Raw genomic sequence first — 17,217 nt, 5'->3', positions numbered from 1 at the left:
ATCCTCCAACCCGGACGACCAGGGAGCACGGGGACACCATGTCGACCACGCCACAGACCAGTCCTCAAGGTGAGGACTCAAGGTGCCGACTCCTCGGTGGAGGAGCAGGGACGCAACATCAGGCTACAGGCAAGTCAGTGTGTCTGCGTGTGTGCGTGTGTGTGCGTGTATCTGCGTGTGTGTGCATGTATCTGTGTGTATATGTGTACCTCTTGTGTGTATCTGTGTGTATATGTGTATCTGTGTGTGTATCTGTGCGTGTGTATCTGTGTGTATGTGTATCTCTGTGTATCTGTGTGTATATGTGTATCTGTGTGTGTATCTCTGTATATGTGTATCTGTGTGTGTGTATCTTTGTGTATCTGTGTATCTGTGTGTGTATCTGTGTGTGTATCTGAGTGTATCTGTGTATCTGTGTGTATATCTGTGTGTATGTGTATCTGTGTGTTTATCTATGTGCATCTGTGTATACGTGTCTGTGTGTGTATCTGTGTGTATATGTGTATCTGTGTGTGTCTATCTGTGTGTGTATGTGTGTCTGTATCTGTGCGTGTATCTGTGTGTATATCTGTGCATGTGTATCTGTGTGTATATGTGTATCCATGTGTGTTTGTATCCGTGTGTATATCTGTATGTATGTGTATCTGTGTATATCTGTGTGTGCATGTATCTGTGTGCGTATCTGTGGGTATATCTGTGTGTATCTGTGTGTGTGTGTCTGTGTGTATATCTGTGTGTCTATGTGTATCTCTGTGTCTGTATCTGAGTGTATACGTGTATCTGTGTGTATCTGTGTATCTCTGTGTGTGTGTCTGTATGTATATCTGTGTGTATCTGTGTATCTGTGTGTGTATCTGCATGTGTGTGTCTGTGTGTATATCTGTGTGTATCTGTGTATCTCTGTGTGTGTGTCTGTGTGTGTGTGCCTGTATAGGTGTGTGTATGTCTGTGTGTGTGTCTGTATAGGTGTGTGTATGTCTGTGTGTGTCTGTGTGTGTTATGAGTGTACCTGTATCTGTGTGTCTGTATCTGTGTGTGTCTGTGTGTATGTCTATGTGTGTACCTGTGTGTGTCCACGTGTATCTGCATGTGTGTCTGTGTGTCTATGTGTGTATCTACATGTTTCTGCGTGTATATGTGTGTGTCTGTGTGTGCACTATCTACAAAGATGACTTCTAAATGCTAACAGTAGTTAGTCTGTGTGATGGCTTCATTATGGACAATTTTTTGGGTTATTTTATGATAAATAGCTATTCCTTCTAAATGTGTTTTTTAAATAAACACATTCATCAAATTAAAAGAGAGAGACAGAAAGAGAGAAGTTGGGGCCTAGGGAAGATGACCTCACCTCTGTCCCAAGGAAATGCTTTTATTTGTTTGGAACATGTGATTTATTTTCTCCCAATGATAAAAGTCATATCTGCTTATGAGACAAAATGGAAAGGGCCAACAGAAGAAAGGAGGGAAGAAAGAAACCAATGTCCCGGAGTCGCAGGAGATGGTTTATTTGAAATGGAGAATGGTTTAGCTGGCGGCCTGACCCAGGGCGGGAGTGCATCTGGGCGGCCCCTTCCCCCTCCAGGGCTCCTCCAGGGCAGGAGGGGGACCCCTGCCACCGTCACCTCTGTGAACCCAGCCCCAGCCCGGGGTGGGACACCTGAGTGTTCGGGAGGGTCTGTAAGGTGAATGGTAGATTGAGGAAGGAGGACAGGAAGGAAGGGAAGAAGGGAAGGCGGATGAGGGAGGGAGGGAAGGAGGAAGAAATAAAGAAAAGAGAATTAATTAGTGATCCCAGAGGGACCCTGGGCTTCTCGTTACCATGGAGACAGGCAGGCAGCATCAGGCAGGTGGGGCTCTGAGGGGGCACTGTGCCAGGGTTAAGGAGGGTGGGGCTGAGCCAGAAGCACCCCCTCTCCCGCCCCTGCCCCCACTTGTGCAGGGAAGCATTCCAGCTAATACCGGTGAGAACAGGCAGCGTGAGTGACGGCAAGGACTGAGCCACGGACTCCCCCTCACTCAGCACCCCCTTCCCCTATCAAACTCGGATCTAGTCGGTCTGGTGACACTGCTGTCCCCTGGCCATTCATCAGTCACCTTCCAGCTCTCTCCCTGGGGAGACTCCATCCCCAGGAGCCAGCACTGCAGCACGGCTGCTCCAGGCACCCACCCCGGCTCCCACACCCCAGCCCTCCCCACACGGCCAGCCGTCCATGTCGGCCGTGGGGTGGGGGCAGATGTCAGCCCCTCCCAGGTCCCCACCGGACCCAGGAGGCTCCTCCACCCACACCCCAGCATGCAGCAGGTTCAGCAAGACAGACACCGGAGACACAGGGGATAAGGGAAAGCACGCAGTATAGGATGCTACCTATTGAGGAGGAAGGGGGAGGAAAAGCCCCACCGCCACCGAGTGCACATTTCCTGGGCAGGCAGGCAGGCAGGCGCTGCTGGCGCCCAGCGTTAAGATGGCACTCCGCCCGGCCGCACGCAGACGCAGCACAGACTGAGGGCCCCTGCCGGCAAGGAAGGGGGCCCGGGCTGCTCTCCCACTCGGGCCCTGGGGAGAGGAGAGCCCTGGGTGCCGGCAAGCATTTTAGGGCCAAAACGGGGACGACAGGTGCCTCAGGGGGTCTCCCACCTGGCTGACCTGTCCCCGCTCCCTACAAGCCCACCCACCTGCAGCCCCGCACGGCTCCTTCGGCCTCCCCATCAGCCCTCAGAAGCACCTGGCCAGGCTTCCTACCTGCACAGATCCTGGCACCAGAGCCCAGTCCGATCGGCCAGCCCCCACGGCCCCTCTCCAGTGCCTGCTCCCTGGACAGGCTAGCTGGAACAGGCAGTGTGACCGTGAGGATGGACACCTCACCCTTCAGCCAGCCGTCTGGATCCTCTTCGTTCTCTTTCAGATCCTGCCACCTGCCACCTGCTGCCCCCAGGAGCCCACTGCCCGCCCAGCTGGGCACCGGCACGCTCTGGGCCAAGCTCAGGTGGTGCCACGGCGGCGGCTGCTCCCCCTCTGCGGAGCCAGGCTCATCTCTGCCCGCCCGCGGCTGCCGCCTCTCCGAGGAGGATGCTCAGAGCTTTGCAGAGCCCGCCGACTCAGCCACGGAACTTGCCGGCAGAGGCAAATACAAAAGCATTAATCTTCCCTGGGAGGCCCTTTACCCCCCACCGCAGACGAGGAGGAACAACGCAGACCTGTTTCTCTCTGGCTCCTCACAATTAAGACGGTCCCTTCCCAATAAACTGGAGTGCACCCGGGGGGCCCCATTCACAGCACCACCCCCACATTCTGTATCTGGCCCAGCAGCAACTATCAGGGACGCTTCCACTGCAGACGGGGTCACTCCTGCCCTCCCGATCCATCAAGGGGAGGCCCGCTGATTGCCCCATGACAGTGATGAAGCCCCCAGCCCCAGCAGTTACCACGGGCCAGCACTGAGCTGGGGACACTTCACAGACGATGTCTCATTGAACCCCTGAGCAGCTTACTGGAGTGTTCTATTGACAGGTGCAGCGCTTGCTCAGGGCCAGGAGAGGCAGGGCCAGCAGCAGGGTCTGGGTCAGGTCTGTCCCCCACCCTCCCAGGGTGCAGGGCCGTGGTTGTCAGGAAGTGGGCCAGGCTAGATTCACACACCTATAGCAGCAACAGCTCAGCCCACCTGAGCCGAAGACACACCCCACTTTAGCCATCGGGTGTTACAACGTGACACAATGCTAAACCAAAAACACAAACCAACGTCCATGCACTGGGAGAGGCCGAGTGGTGGGGCGGAGAACAGGTGCCAGGAACCTGGGCAGTCTGGGTTCACGTTGGGCTCAGCCACCTCTTGGGGCTGGCTGATGGCCAGCACATGCTCTCCCTATGGGCGGAGTCCAGCTGGATGCCAGGTGCCAGGTGTGTGGCTCCAGGTGGTGCCGCTCACTGAGAGAGGCTGGGGGGCGGGGGGAGGACCATGGTGTGTGTATGGGTGAGGGGGGGTGGGTTGTCCCTGAATTTGGTGATGACCTAGCCGAACTTTAGAGCCACCTGCATTTTAGAGGAGAAATATGGGCAGAGGGACAAAGGTAAGTCAGCTAGGTACCTCGAGAGAGGACAAGCCAGGTGCCGGGAGACCTCAGGGAGGAGAGGCAGGCCCAGCAGTGGGAAGCCCAGAAGCATGGGCAAGGAGGCCCCGAGGGCAGGGAAGGGTGGGGATGGGCCGAAAGGGGTCCCTAGCCACGGGTATGGGGTCTGCAGGAGGCGGGCAGAGCGCAGGACCGAGGGCACTGAGGAGAGGCTGGTGGCTGAGAGGCAGCCAGGCCCCCGCTGGATTGAGCCATTGAGCCATCTGCACTCTCCCGTGCAGAGACCGGGAGACTGAGCAGCAGATGAGGGGACCTTGATGTGAGGTTGATGGGTTTGTTTGGTTTTTAAATGGGTTAAACAGGGGAGACTTGAGCTGTTTAAAAAGCTACTGGGGAGGATGCCCTTTGAGAGGGGAGGTGTATGCCCAGGGAGGAAACGAGATGGCAGGGTAAGAGAAGGCTCCAGAGAAGGTGGGAGGGGTCTGGACCAAGCAGAGGGTCGGGGCTGCGGGTGGCAGGAGGGAGAGCGCCTTTATCAGAAAGGGCAGGAGAGGGCGTAGGGGTGGCAATGGGGAGCATCACAGACAGTGAGCCGACGACGTCCAGAGTGACGTCTGGCCCTCTCTCTCCGGCATGTCAAAGACAAGGTCATTGTGGGGGGAGGGGGAGGAGCCCGGGAGAGAGTGGAAGGTCTGGAATAGTCTTTTTGGGGAACAGAGAGAAACACGGTTTGAATTGCCGGGCTTGGGAAAGGTGGGGCCCTGACCGGTGGCGCCCCCCGAAGCTGTTGCCAGGGCGCAGGGCAGACGCCCACAGAGCTGGGTTTGCGGCAAGGGCTGGGCGAGGAGAGGGGTGAAGGAGGGCAAGGGAAGCACCGGGAGACAGGAGGGCGCCAGGTGAGGCGTCACCCTGGGGAGAGGACGGATCATTCGTCCACGTTCAGAGAATATTAGGCACGACTGCCACCCGGGAAAATACTTACAGGACGATCAGCTGACAAAACGTCAACACTCATCATGTGACCGCTCATGCAAATGGGTCAGAAAACGTGAAGACCCCAGTGGATAAACAGGCAAAGCCTACGAAGGTTACTGAAATGCAAGAACTAGGATTGTCTGAAAGCGACGAGAAGAGCCCCATCGGCAGGGGCGGAGGAGGGGCGCAGTAAAGCAGATCCCGGTTCTCACCGTCACACTGCCCAAGACTTCCTCAAGATCACACCCACGGGGGAGATGGGGAATGGCGTATTCCGGTGACAAGTGTAAATTAGGATAATCCTTCTGGAAGGCAATTTAAGAGTGTTAAGGATCTTTAAAAAGTTCATAGCTGTTGGCTCAGCTTCTACCTTTCTGTGAAGTAATCTTAAGGAAAACTAGAGATGCAATTAAAAAAAAGATGTTCATCTCAGTGTTATTTACTGTAGTAAAAAAACGGAAAGCAGTGCTATTCCTAACAACAGATGACCAGCTTAGTAAATTCTGGGATAGTCCTATGATGAAATATGATGCGATACCAAAACACGCTTATGGAAAGATGAACCTTGAAAACACCCTACAAGACAGAAGCCAGACACGGAGGACCACGTATTGCACGATTCCACTCACATGAAATGCTCAGAACAGGGACCAAAAGTCGATTGGTGGTCGCTGAGGCTCTGTGGGAGTCATAGTAAAGGGTATAGTGTCTTCTCGAGGTGAAGACGACGCTCTAAAACGCACAGTGGGGGGAGTTGCACAGCTCTACAAAGATACTAAAAACTGCTGAATCACATACTTTAAATGGGTGAATAGTGTGGTATGTGAACTATATTCCAATAAATCTGTTATAAAAAAGACCTGTAATACAAAAAACAAAAACATGGGACGCTGTTAAACAGGAAATGTGAGTTGAAAAAATCAGGATATGCTGTTGTACGAACGTTTTGATACCAACTATAATAACATGGAGAGGAAAAGACACTGGAAGGAAACCAGCCAAGAAGTTAAGTGAGCTAGGATCCATTATGAGTGCTTTTTCCCCCTTATTTCTGCTTTGCAAACTCTACAACCAATGGGCGTGTAATCGCACCCACCCTCAGAGGCCACTCAGCAGAGGAGGGCAGAGCTCCACGCAGAGCCTGGGACTATCCCCACTGAGGCGCTGGCCTCCCGGGTTTACCGGCGAATGAGGGGAGATGACCAGGAGGGCAGCCTCGGGCAGCACTGACATCTGGGATGGCGTGACCACCCCTTTCCCCTCCCCACTCCCCGCCAGGCCCATGCTGAGGGGTGAGAGAGGGTTGGAAAGAAGGTGGAATTCTGTTCCTGCTGCTCAAACGTCAAGTGTAATTTCAAGAAAAGCAACTCAACGTTCAACGTGCAATTCCACTAAAGCATCCTGAACCTCCATTACGTGCTGGGCACTAGCTGTGGGCACGGGCAGGGCAGGAGTCCTTGGAGATGTGAGGGGAATGGCCGTCCCACGTCCCACCCTCTCCTGGCTGGCCTCCCAGCCTCTGGCCTCCAGACCAGCTTAGCAGCAGGCTGAGGGAGCTCTTTAAAAAATGCAGATCTGACCCAGGCATTCCTTGGCTCAAAAGTCTTTGTCAGGGACGGTGGCCGGGGCCCCGCAGCCTCATCCGCCAACCTATCCTCCCACCCGCAGAGGCTCCATCTGTGACCGCCTCGGAAAGGGCTCCCCTGCCCTTGGCTGGGTCAGGGCCCCCTCCCCATTCCCTGAGGTCCTCTGGTCACCCGTGTCCTCCCGCATGGACCAGGGACAGGCCCGGAGACAGTCCATCCTCCTGCCCTAGCACGAAGACAAGACGGGGCTGCAGAGCGGGTGGAGGGACGGGCTGGGCCCGGGACTCACGTGGTGGGGTTTGATCCTGGCCGCCCCATGGGATTTATCTTATTGAATAAATGTAGAAAAATGCATCATATCTGTTATTTTCACAAAGGGACACACCCATGTAACTACCGCCCAGATCAAGAAAAACACTGTCAGCACCCCACAAGTACCCCTACCCGTAACTGCTGTTGACCTCGCCTGCCAGGTGACCACTCAGCTCCCGGGGGGACACAGTCCTGCCTCCCGGGCTCACTTTAAGTCCTCCAGGCCTCAGTCTCCCCATTTAGCCTCGAAAGTGCTGGATCCTTGAGACCAAGGATCTCAAATCCTTCTCACCTCCCCGACCCTATCAACTTATAAAGGCACAGGAGAGAGAGCGTCACAGGGAAGCCTTCCTAGAGGAGGAGGCACCTACTGGGAGGCCCTGGAAGGTGTCCTCCGGCAGAGCCGGCAGGAAGGGGGTGGTGAAGGCTTGGGGTATGGATTCTTGCACAAACACACATGAACATCGGACACCCTGAGAGGCCCCTTTTGATCCTCACAGTAAACTCCCAGAGGGCACGTAGACCCCCGCACCCGGAGCAGGCCTTAGCTCAGAGAGGGCGATCGGCCACAGGGCCTGCGGGGGCCAGGGCCCACCTCCGGGCTGCCCTGCTCACCTCCAGCACGTGCCCCGTGATGAACTTGTCACAGCCGTCACAGCGGATGCCAAACTCGGTGTGGTAGTCGGCCTCGCAGTAGGGCAGCCCATCCCTGCAACGAGACTGGCGGTCAGGACGGCGGGGGTTCGCCCCGAGGACCCCAAACCCGACAACCCTCGCCCACGAGAGGGACCGGGTAAAAGGGGGACATGTCCACTTGCTCCCACTGCAAATAGCACTACCACAGACCGCGTTCTCGGGCGCTCATGGGTGCCCACACGGCCTCCTGCGTCATCACCCCAGCCCCAGGAGAAACATCACAAAGATCACCCCATTTCACGGGTGGGACACCGCGGCACAGAGGGGGCCCCGCGGGTGAGTGAGGGGCTGGTGGCCGCCTCCAGAGGCCGAGCTGAGGGAATAAAGCCGCGTCTGGGAAATAAAAGACGTGTCCACAGACGTGGCTCTTCCTTCTGGTTCATTCTGTCCCACATTCAACATCTGGGGTGGGAAATGGCCCAGTGGCCCCTCAGGTGGCTTCCTGCTCCTTCCGAAAAGGGCCTGGGGTGCCTTGGAAATACGTGAACTGAAAGAGGTGTGGGACAAAGGTGCCCACGTCGGAGACCAGGGCTGAGGGACGACAGAGGCCGGGGGTAGATGCGGTGGTTGGGACGAGACCTCACTGTCCCCAGGTGTGGCCAGGAGCTTCCTGCTTGTGGGCACACAGGACGGCAGAGGCGTCCGGCTGGGCAGGAAGGAGCAGGAGGGCCCTGCAGTGAGGCTTCCACTCTGCACACGTGTCTACAGCGGGCCTCCACGTGCCGGGCGCTGTCTGTGACACTGGGGAACCAGTGACGTGTGAGACATGGTCGTGGGTGCTGCTCTCAAACATCTGGGCAGCCGTGGGTGCGCTGCTTACACGCTGAGCCCCACCAAGTGAGCTCTGAGGACAACAGCTGTTTGCAGGGTGGCTGACGGCAGACAACACAGGCACACACCTGGAACAGCCTCTGGCATGTGCCGGGAGCACTTTTAAAAGCAACTATAATTATTATTGTGAGGTCAACACAACAGGACAAGTGGCTGTGTGGAAGGGGCAGGAAGGCTCAGAAGTGGTGGCCATGCTCTGCGTGGGGAGGGGCTGGTGGGCAGTGGCGAAGTGAACAGGCTTGCAATCAAATGTCACGCTCCAGCTGTGTGACCCTGGGCAAGTCACTTAACCTCTCTGGTCCTCAGCTTCTCCATCCATAAAATAGGAGAAATAATAGCAAGCTCTAAATAAGAGAAGGCGTGGCTAGCGCCTGGCATACAGCAGGCATTTGCCAATTGGTGCCTGAGGCCATTGTCATTGCTACCAGGGCTGTCCCCTGGCCCCGCCCAGTAGGGGTTGGGTATGGAGGTGACTGGCACACAGGGGCACCTGCTCTCCAGTGCATCTCCCCTCCCCAGCATTGCTGAACTTGCCGTGTTGTCCCCAGTTTGGTTTTGATTTTTACACAGTGCCAACAGAAGGTAAGATGTCTCGAGCTGTCGGGAGACCGGAGCTAATGTCGCCCTCTTTTCCTCAAAGCTCTGGACCTCGTGTAGGTCACACGATGCCTGCAGGAGGGAAGGGCCCGGTGTGGGGTGACATGTGCCCCTCTGCCCACAGCTCACAGCGGGGAAGAAACCCTTCTTTGTTTGACAGGAGAGGAAGACATAAACTGGGCCCCTGGGATCCACTCAAACGCCGCTGACCCAGGGCCTCTATCACTCCCCACAAATGGGTGTACGTGCAGCAAACCCAGGAGGTTCAAAGATAACGTCTCCATGGCAACACCAACGCACGCTCCTCGCCAATTCTGGGACGTTCTGGAGGGCTGCTGAGCACCACGCTCGCAGCGTGGGTGAGCGCCCACGGCCGTGTGAGCAGGCGGTAGTGCTCTGGGGGCAGAGTGTTCATTTTATTGTGAAGTGCTGTGTCCACCGGGCTCCCGAGTGTGAGTCACTCACCCTTCCCTTTACCGTGACAGACGCGACAGTGCCCGGCCCCCACGGCTGGAAGCTCACCCAGCCTGAGCCAGGCTGGACAGAGGCTCACCTTGGTTTGGGGGCGTTTTATTTTGAGATAATTAATTTGTAGAGTCACATGCAGTTGTAAGAAACTACACAGAGAGACCCAGTCTCCCACAATGGTGACACTTTGCAGAATTTAGAGTACAACGCCACCCAGAAAATTGACCTGATTAGGTCCCCCAGTGTGACACGCTCTCATGCAAGTGCGTGTGTCTACGTGTGCGTGCATATATGTGCGTGCACGTATGTATGTATGTGTGCGTGCCTGTATGTGCGCGTGTGTGTACATGCATGTGTATATGTGCGTGTGTGCATACGCGTGTTTGTCCGTGCACATGCTTCTGTTTCACCCTGTGCAGTTCTACTGCAGGACTTCTTTTAACCCAGTCAGTTCCTGTGATGGCTCTGTTCCCGTCGGGGCATCAAGAACCAGCGCAGCCTTTGATGAAAGTTGCCCCAGGAGCCCCCAGCTGGCAGGCAGGAGTCGGCTCGGCACTCAGAGGAACTGCTCATTCCAGCTCACCCTGACTTCTCTCCCCTGCGCCGTCTGGGACTTACCCGTCTCAGTTCCCTGACCTCTGGGGATTAAAATGCACCCCTCTGGCAGTCAGCTGCTCCTGCCCCGGGCCGTGATCCCTGCCTCTCACTGCCTTCTGATAACACTTGCTCCCCACCTCCACCCAAACCAGCCCTCGCCACATCCGACCGCACGTCTGGGGACACTGTCGGCCAGCGGGAGCTGCCCGATGGCCCAGCGCTGCACAGGTCGGAGCGTGGGGCCGTGTTGTCACATCCGTAACAACTGAGGCTGGTCAGCCCTTCTCCTCCTCTGTTGCTGCAGGAGCTGATGTCCCCTTTGCATTCTGCAGGAGATCCAGGTGCCAGCAATGCAGGAGGGTGACACCCAGGGACAGGAGTGGGCAGGTTCCTTACAAAGTCAAAGATGGGCAAGCTAACATCTCTGTTTCAATCAACAAAAATGGAACTGGAGTCTGCAAACCACGTCTGGGAAGCGAGGCTGGTGGGGAGAAGGCACCCAGCTGTGGGGACAAACACGCCAGGGCCGGGGAGGGTTTCCTTGCCCAACTGTGGCACAGGAGTAGCCGGCAGGAGGCACAGCACAGGGCGGACGCAGGAGGAGCAGGCCGCCAGACACCGGGGCCCCCCGGAGCCCGGCCCACTCACTTGCTGATGTACTCTGCGTTCAGCTGTTTCCCGCAAGTCTTGCACTTAAAACAGCCCAAATGCCAGTGCTTGTCCAAGGCCACCAGGGACTGGCCGTTTTTGATTTCTGTGCCACAGCCCCCGCAACCTGGAAGAAAGAACAGGACACATGTCGTCATCGCGGGCGAGAGGAGCCCACCGCGGGGTCTCCAGACACCACAAGACCCCTCGAGAGGCCCAGGGGAGGGGACAGTCCAGCTGGGTGTGCTGCAGGACCCTGTTATGGGACGGCTGGTGTGAGCATGTAGAAAACAAATCATGAAGTGCATTGCTGCATGCATTAAGCACCGACTGCTTGCAGCCTGGGCTGGGAGCTGGGGACACCGGGATGAACGAGATGAAGGAGACGGAGGCCGCGTCTTCCAGAGGATGGAAGCCCGGGCCTGGGCAACAGGTGTGCACTGGAACAAGAGCACCCCGAGGGCAGGGACTGCCCCGAGGAGGGAGGGCCCAGGCAGCAGGGTCCCGTGATGGCAGCAGGTCTGGGTGGGCCCCCCAGGCCTCCTCTGTCGGAAGGTAGACATTGAACCTAACTGTGACCCAACTGATGTGCCCCCTCAAGGAAATGTGCCACATTAGGGAGCTGTGAGCCCCGCCCACCCTGTCCTCTGAGCTCTGGCCTGCCTGGATGCACATCCCAGGACGCCCCCTGCCCCACCTCTCTGGAGCTCCTTCTGTGGCCGTCTGTGCCACGCCCCAGACACAGGGCACTCTGTCCCCCACCCATGTTCCTGCTCCAAGTCTCAGCCCACGTCGCTGCCAGGCCCCAGGCAGCCAGCCTGGGGGATTCTGCCCTCGGCAACCCAACCAGCCAGTCCCCACCGTCTGTCTTCTCACTGCCCCCAGGGGATCAGTGCTCTCCATCCCGTTGCCCCCAGCCTGGTCTGGGCCCCTGCCCGCTCTGCCCCTTCCAGCCATGCCCATCCCTGCTCAAGCCCCCTCACCCTCTAGAGTCCTGGGTCCTTGCCTTCGCCAACAGGCCCCTGGGTCCTAGCACGGCCCTGCTGACCTGGCCACCTCCCAGTCCCTCCAGCCGTGGGCAGACACACTGGGGGCTCCCCCAGTCAGTGCCACAAGGGACTGGGGTAGGCCAGGGGAACCTCGGGGGCAGGGATTGGCTGCGTGACCCGCCTGGAGTGTGTGCGTGAGTGTGTGCATCTGTGTGTGAGTGTGTGCACTTGTGTTTGAGTACGTATATGTGTATCTTGTGTGAGTGTTGTGTGTATGTGCACCTGTATCTTTGTGTGAATATCGTGTCTGTGTGTGCAAAGGAAGGTGTCTGTGTGTGATTGTGTACATGAGTGTTTGTGCATGTGTCTGTGTGTGTGTTTATGAGTGTGTGTGATATGTCTGTGTGTGTATGCATGCATGTGTCTCTGTGTGAATGCATTCCTGTGTATGTCTGCATGTGAGCATGTCTCTGTGTGTATGTCTGTCTGTCTGTGTGAGTACGTCTGTGTGTCTTGTAGGTCTATATGTGTGTGTGTGTGTCCATGTGTGTTGGGGGGCAAGACAAAGACAGGGCCTTGGGGACCCTCCTCAGAGTCCTGATGAATAGGGACGAAGGGGGCGTCTGGCAAACGGCCCGCAGCAGCCCTGAACAACTCGGCAGCTCCCAGGCTCGGCGGAAGGGCTAGAGGCCAAGCAGGGAACCCGCTTCCCAAGATGAAAGACTGTGGCCCAGCCCGACAGGCCTGGCTACAGATCCTGGCCCCACTGCTCGCCGGTCACCCTGATCGAGCTCTTTCCTCTTGAGCCCCGTCTCCTCCCTGCAGGGCGGGTGATCACATAAATGATAAATGGCACACGAAAGACGGCGTCGGGCCGCACACCTCGGCGCTCGGCCCCCCCAGGATGCAGAGCCCGTGCACGGCCCAGCCGGGGGCAGCAGGCTCCACAGACGCCAGGCCCGCACGGGGCTTTGTTCTTCTGCTTGGCAGAGACCAGCACCATATCGTTTTTAAGAATAAAAAATATTTAATGCCCACAACACTGCTGGGCAAGCTCTGGCTTTCCTAAGTTATCACGCGGTTCAAACCCACATGCAACTTGGGGAACGACCCCAAGAACAGGCTCCCACTCCGAGACCCCGGGCCGCGAGGGGGCTTTGCTTCATCTCAGGACCGAGAAACGCTAGGTGAGTGGATGCAGGAACGGGAACCAAGAGAACGCCCCCTCCTCAAGTCCAGGAGCCATCCAGACCCCTCCCCAACCACCCCTCCGGCCCCAGCAGAACAGACACGGCATGACTTGCCCGTTCTGGGGTCCCCTCTCGGCTCTCTCACCACCGCGTGACCGTGGGCACGTTTGGGAAGCTTGAGATCAGTGCCTCTTGACCGAGGGCGATTTTGTTCCCAGAGGACATTTGGCAATTTCAGGACACTTATGAATTGTCACAAGCTGGGGGGGCATGCTCCAGACAGCCAAGGGGTCGAGGCCACAGACGTTGCTCAACATCCTCCAGCACACAGGACGGCCCTCGCAGCAAAGGATCGTCTGGCCCCAAATGTCACAGTGCCGAAGTCCAGAAACCCTGTTCTGAGCCCAAGTTGGCTTCTCTGTAACGGGCAAAGTGAAGGAGCATGCCACACGGGATTGTGCGGAGGACTGGAGGGGGGGCAGGCTGGAGCAGTGGTTAGAAGCATGGACCTTGGAGCCAGGCTGCCTCCATCAGCTGTGTGACCGTGGGCAAGTCAATTCACCTCTCTGTGTCAGGGACACATGTTATAGGGGTAATCATAGTACCAGCCTTGCAGAGTTGTCATGAGGCTAAGGAGAGCTGACATAGCTGCAGGCCCCTGGGCATGAAGGACATGTCTGATAAATGAGTAAACACGCATGAGGAGGAACGTGCTAATCATTACTGCTGTTGTCACGAGAGGAAGACATGCTCAGAGGCCCGGTTCCCCGTGGGAGCCGTCTGGACGTCTCTGCCTCCTGCTGTATCAGCAGCGTGTCCTCAGGGGAGGGTCCAGAGGCTCAGGCGACTGTGCCATCTGCAGCTGCAGGGCACGTGGCCCACACACTGGCCCCCCCTCGTCTCCGTCAATGCGGGGCAGAGTCTCAGGAACAGTGAGCATGAAGGCGGAGGCAAGAGCACCGTGCACAGAGGACGGTTGTCATGGAAACCGCAATCGTCCTCTTCTAAACACATCTGGAGCTCAGCATAGCTTCGAAAATGACAGTACGGCATCCTGTGGTGAACCCCGCCCGCGGCAGGTGTCAACAAGCGGACGTCCTGGAGGGAGTGCATCCCCACTGCCCAGGGCAGAGGTCGCTGTGAACGGCCAAAGCTGGCCGTCCGCTCGCTGGTGCACCCTGGGCCTGGCTCTGCCATCACAGCAACGGGACGGGCCTGGGCCTCTTCCCTGGCACAACCCTTCTAGAACTTTCCAAACAGTTTCCTTGTTTCCCCCAAAGTGCTCCCTGTTCTAGCAGACACGGTCATTGGGTCAAGGCCTGGCTTTGCCACTGACTCGTGTGGGACACAGGACGTGCTGGCAGTCTCTCTGAGCCCCAGCTGGGAACTCGGGGTGCAGGGTCAGTCTACCCCCGCCCACGGCCCCCCCAGGTCTAAACGGGGTGGGGGAGCAGAGGAGACCTCTGAGTCGAATCTGAGACTGACCTTTGAAAATGAGGAATCAATTGAGTTCTAAAACTTGCAAATGCCTGAAAAGTTATGGGCTTGGCCTGCGATTTCTCTGAGGAGCCAACTGAGCAAGAAGAGCCGTGAGCAGCCACTGGAGAAGACAAACTCACTCAAGCGCATCCCCAGCACGGGGCTCTGCGCTCAACTGCGACAGAACCCCCGACTGCAGAGCTGGGGGTGGGGTGCTGGGCCGGGGAGGCAGCCAGGAGGGGCGTTGGCTCCTGGGCCCTGGCACCCCCCAGGCAGATGCACCTCCAAGGAGGCCTGTGTGCCCGCTGCTCCCCCAGGGCCCGGCCCCTCCTCATCTCTGCACGTCTTCTCCTCATTTAACCTCACAGCCTCGATGCAGAACGGCTCACCCCACTTCCCAGAAGGGGGTCTGGGGCTCCAGGTCCCCGTCACCCGCCCTGAGCACCCAGGAGGTGCAGCCTCACGTGGGCAGAAGACGCAGAGGCTCCAAGGGCCGCAGCCCAGGTGGTGAAGGCTCATCTCGGACGGAAGGCTGAGGGCCCCGCCCCGTCCTCAGGCACAGCCCCTCGTCTGCAGCCCCTCGGAGTGAGGGCCTTCACATCTGACCCTGGTGGGGCCTCCAGGTCCCGGCTCCGAGTGTGACCCCAGGTTCCAGGTGTGACTCCATCCACGGCCCAGCCGGGCTGGGCCCCAGCAGGCGGAGCACAGACCCAGGATGGGGGGGCGTAGCTAAGCCCAAGAACGGCCCAGGGGCTCCTCAGCCTGGACAGAGCTGCTCCCAGTCCAAGCCCCCATGTTCCCACCTCCTGGCTGCCCCTCCAGGCTGCCACCCACACCCACTGCGGACCCCACGCCCAGTGCCAAGCCCAGAGATGGGAGCAGTTTGCCCGGGGCACACAGGTGGCGAGTGGTGGGGTCCACCCTGGGCAGCTGGGCTCAGAGCCCCCTGATTGGTGCAGGTTGGGCCCCTCTGAGGGCTGCCCCCAGTTCAGGGCTGGAGAACTGGGAGCAGCCCGGGGAAGGGGAGCCTGGACGGGAGCACGGGGGCTCTGGGGGAGGAGACCCTCACCCGGGCAGTGGGGGAGGTGACCCAGGGCAGGAACAGCTGCGGAAGGCTCGGGGGCGACGGGAGGCGCTGGCCCCCCAGAAGGAGTGGTGCGTTCCTCCCAGGAGAAGGCGTGGGCACCGGGCTCCAAGCACTTATCCCGTTACTAAGCAACAGGCTCAGGGCCGGAGAGCGGAAGAGGAAGCTCAGGGCCAGAGAGCGGAAGAGGAAGCTCGGGGCCTCAAGCCTGACTCCTGCCGACACAGGCGGCCACTTGCCACGTCCCCAGGGAAGGGCAGCCCACAAAGGCAGCCATCTGCAGCTTTCCACCCCACCGCAGAAGGCTGCATGCCCCTCTCAGCCCCCACAACCCTGCCAGGCAGACCATTCCTGACTGACCTAGTGTTCCCGACCAACCTTGGCACCACCTCCCTCAACAGCCATCTATGGCTCCTCCTTGCCTCCAGGACGCAGCCGGAACTCCTGGGCATGGCTTTGCCTCTGGTTTCAGTGTCTCCCGCTTCATTCCTGTTCCCTGCCCCACACAGCAGCCCCCTTGTCTGCCCCTAGCACAGTCCACACGTGTCCAGCCTTTGCTCCCTGTTCTTGTCTGCGGTGCTGTCCCTCCAATGCCCACCTACTGAAACCTGAGTTGCAAGTTCCAGAACAAAGGCCACCTCCTCCACAAGCCTGTGGTCACAGCAGGGTGAGCGCCCCTGCTTTGGAGTTTACAGGCCTCGGCTCAGGCCTCAGCCGCACCACTCCCTAGCTGGACACTGGGCACCCGGCACATCCCCACTCCCCGCCAGGCTCGGGCACTTCTGCATCTGCACAAGGAGAGAGGGACTCCTGCCCGCCGGGGCTGCTCTGGGGACAAAAGGAGGCATGAGATGGGAAGACTCTGCAGATATCCGCACAGCAGCCGAGAGCTGGTGACGAATGTTCAACACTTGCTAGGCACAAAAAAGGTTCTAAGCTGGGGATTCTCACCATGTACTGGGACAAGGGGTAGGTTATATTATTAGACCATCTGGTGGGTAAGGGGACCATTTGTTCTTTGAAAATGCAAATTTGATATTTTAAAATAAATTTACATTTGGAAAGGGTAGAGCCTTTCTGCCCATGACATTTTTAAAAATCTCAGGGGCAGGCCCCGTGGCTTAGTGGTTGAGTGCACACGCTCCGCTACTGGTGGCCCAGGTTCGGATCCCAGGCGTGCACGAATGCACTGCTTGTCCTGTCATGCTGAGGCCACGTCCCACATACAGCAACTAGAGGGATGTGCAACTGTGACATACAACTATCTACTGGGGCTTTGGGAAGAAAAAGGGAAAAAAAGAAGGAGGATTGGCATGGATGTTAGCTCAGGGCTAATCTTCCTCACAAGAAAAAAAAAAAAGTCTCAATGAGTCTGTGAATGGGCATATTTCCCTTTTTACTCTGGCTGCCAGGGAGCTCTGGACAAGCTGCTCAAATTCATCCCCTCACTTTTTTATTTTGCTGTAGAATTTTTGATTAAGTATTTCAGATTTAATTATAATAGTACTTACTGTTTGTGAAGCAAATTCTCAAAAATTCAATCAATTCAGATCTCAGCAGGAGAGAAATGTTTGAATGAAGGACTCTCCTAGCAAGCCCCAAAGTAAGAGCCTCAGCAACAGCTGCTGCCAGCATGCCTCCCCGAGGGATGAAGACTTCACTTCATTTCACAGAGTAAACTTATTACCAGCCCCCAGGCC

At 57.4% G+C, this 17,217-nt stretch overlaps 1 protein-coding gene across 1 annotated transcript in view; it reads right to left on the bottom strand.

Moving 5' to 3' along the window:
* ABLIM2 (actin binding LIM protein family member 2) overlaps positions 1-17,217 on the bottom strand; it is a 171,067-nt gene that overhangs the window by 85,896 nt on the left and 67,954 nt on the right. Inside the window, 2 exon segments of the mRNA XM_087434872.1 lie at positions 7,554-7,647; positions 10,776-10,902. Coding sequence (XP_087290998.1) covers positions 7,554-7,647; positions 10,776-10,902 — 221 coding nt within the window.

Source organism: Ceratotherium simum, chromosome 8 (assembly GCF_057802395.1).
Source record: "Ceratotherium simum simum isolate JZ-2026a chromosome 8, ASM5780239v1, whole genome shotgun sequence".
NCBI classification, from domain to species: Eukaryota; Metazoa; Chordata; class Mammalia; order Perissodactyla; family Rhinocerotidae; genus Ceratotherium; species Ceratotherium simum.
The sequence above is the reverse complement of the archived record's forward strand: the minus strand, read 5'-3'. Positions and strand labels throughout refer to the sequence as shown.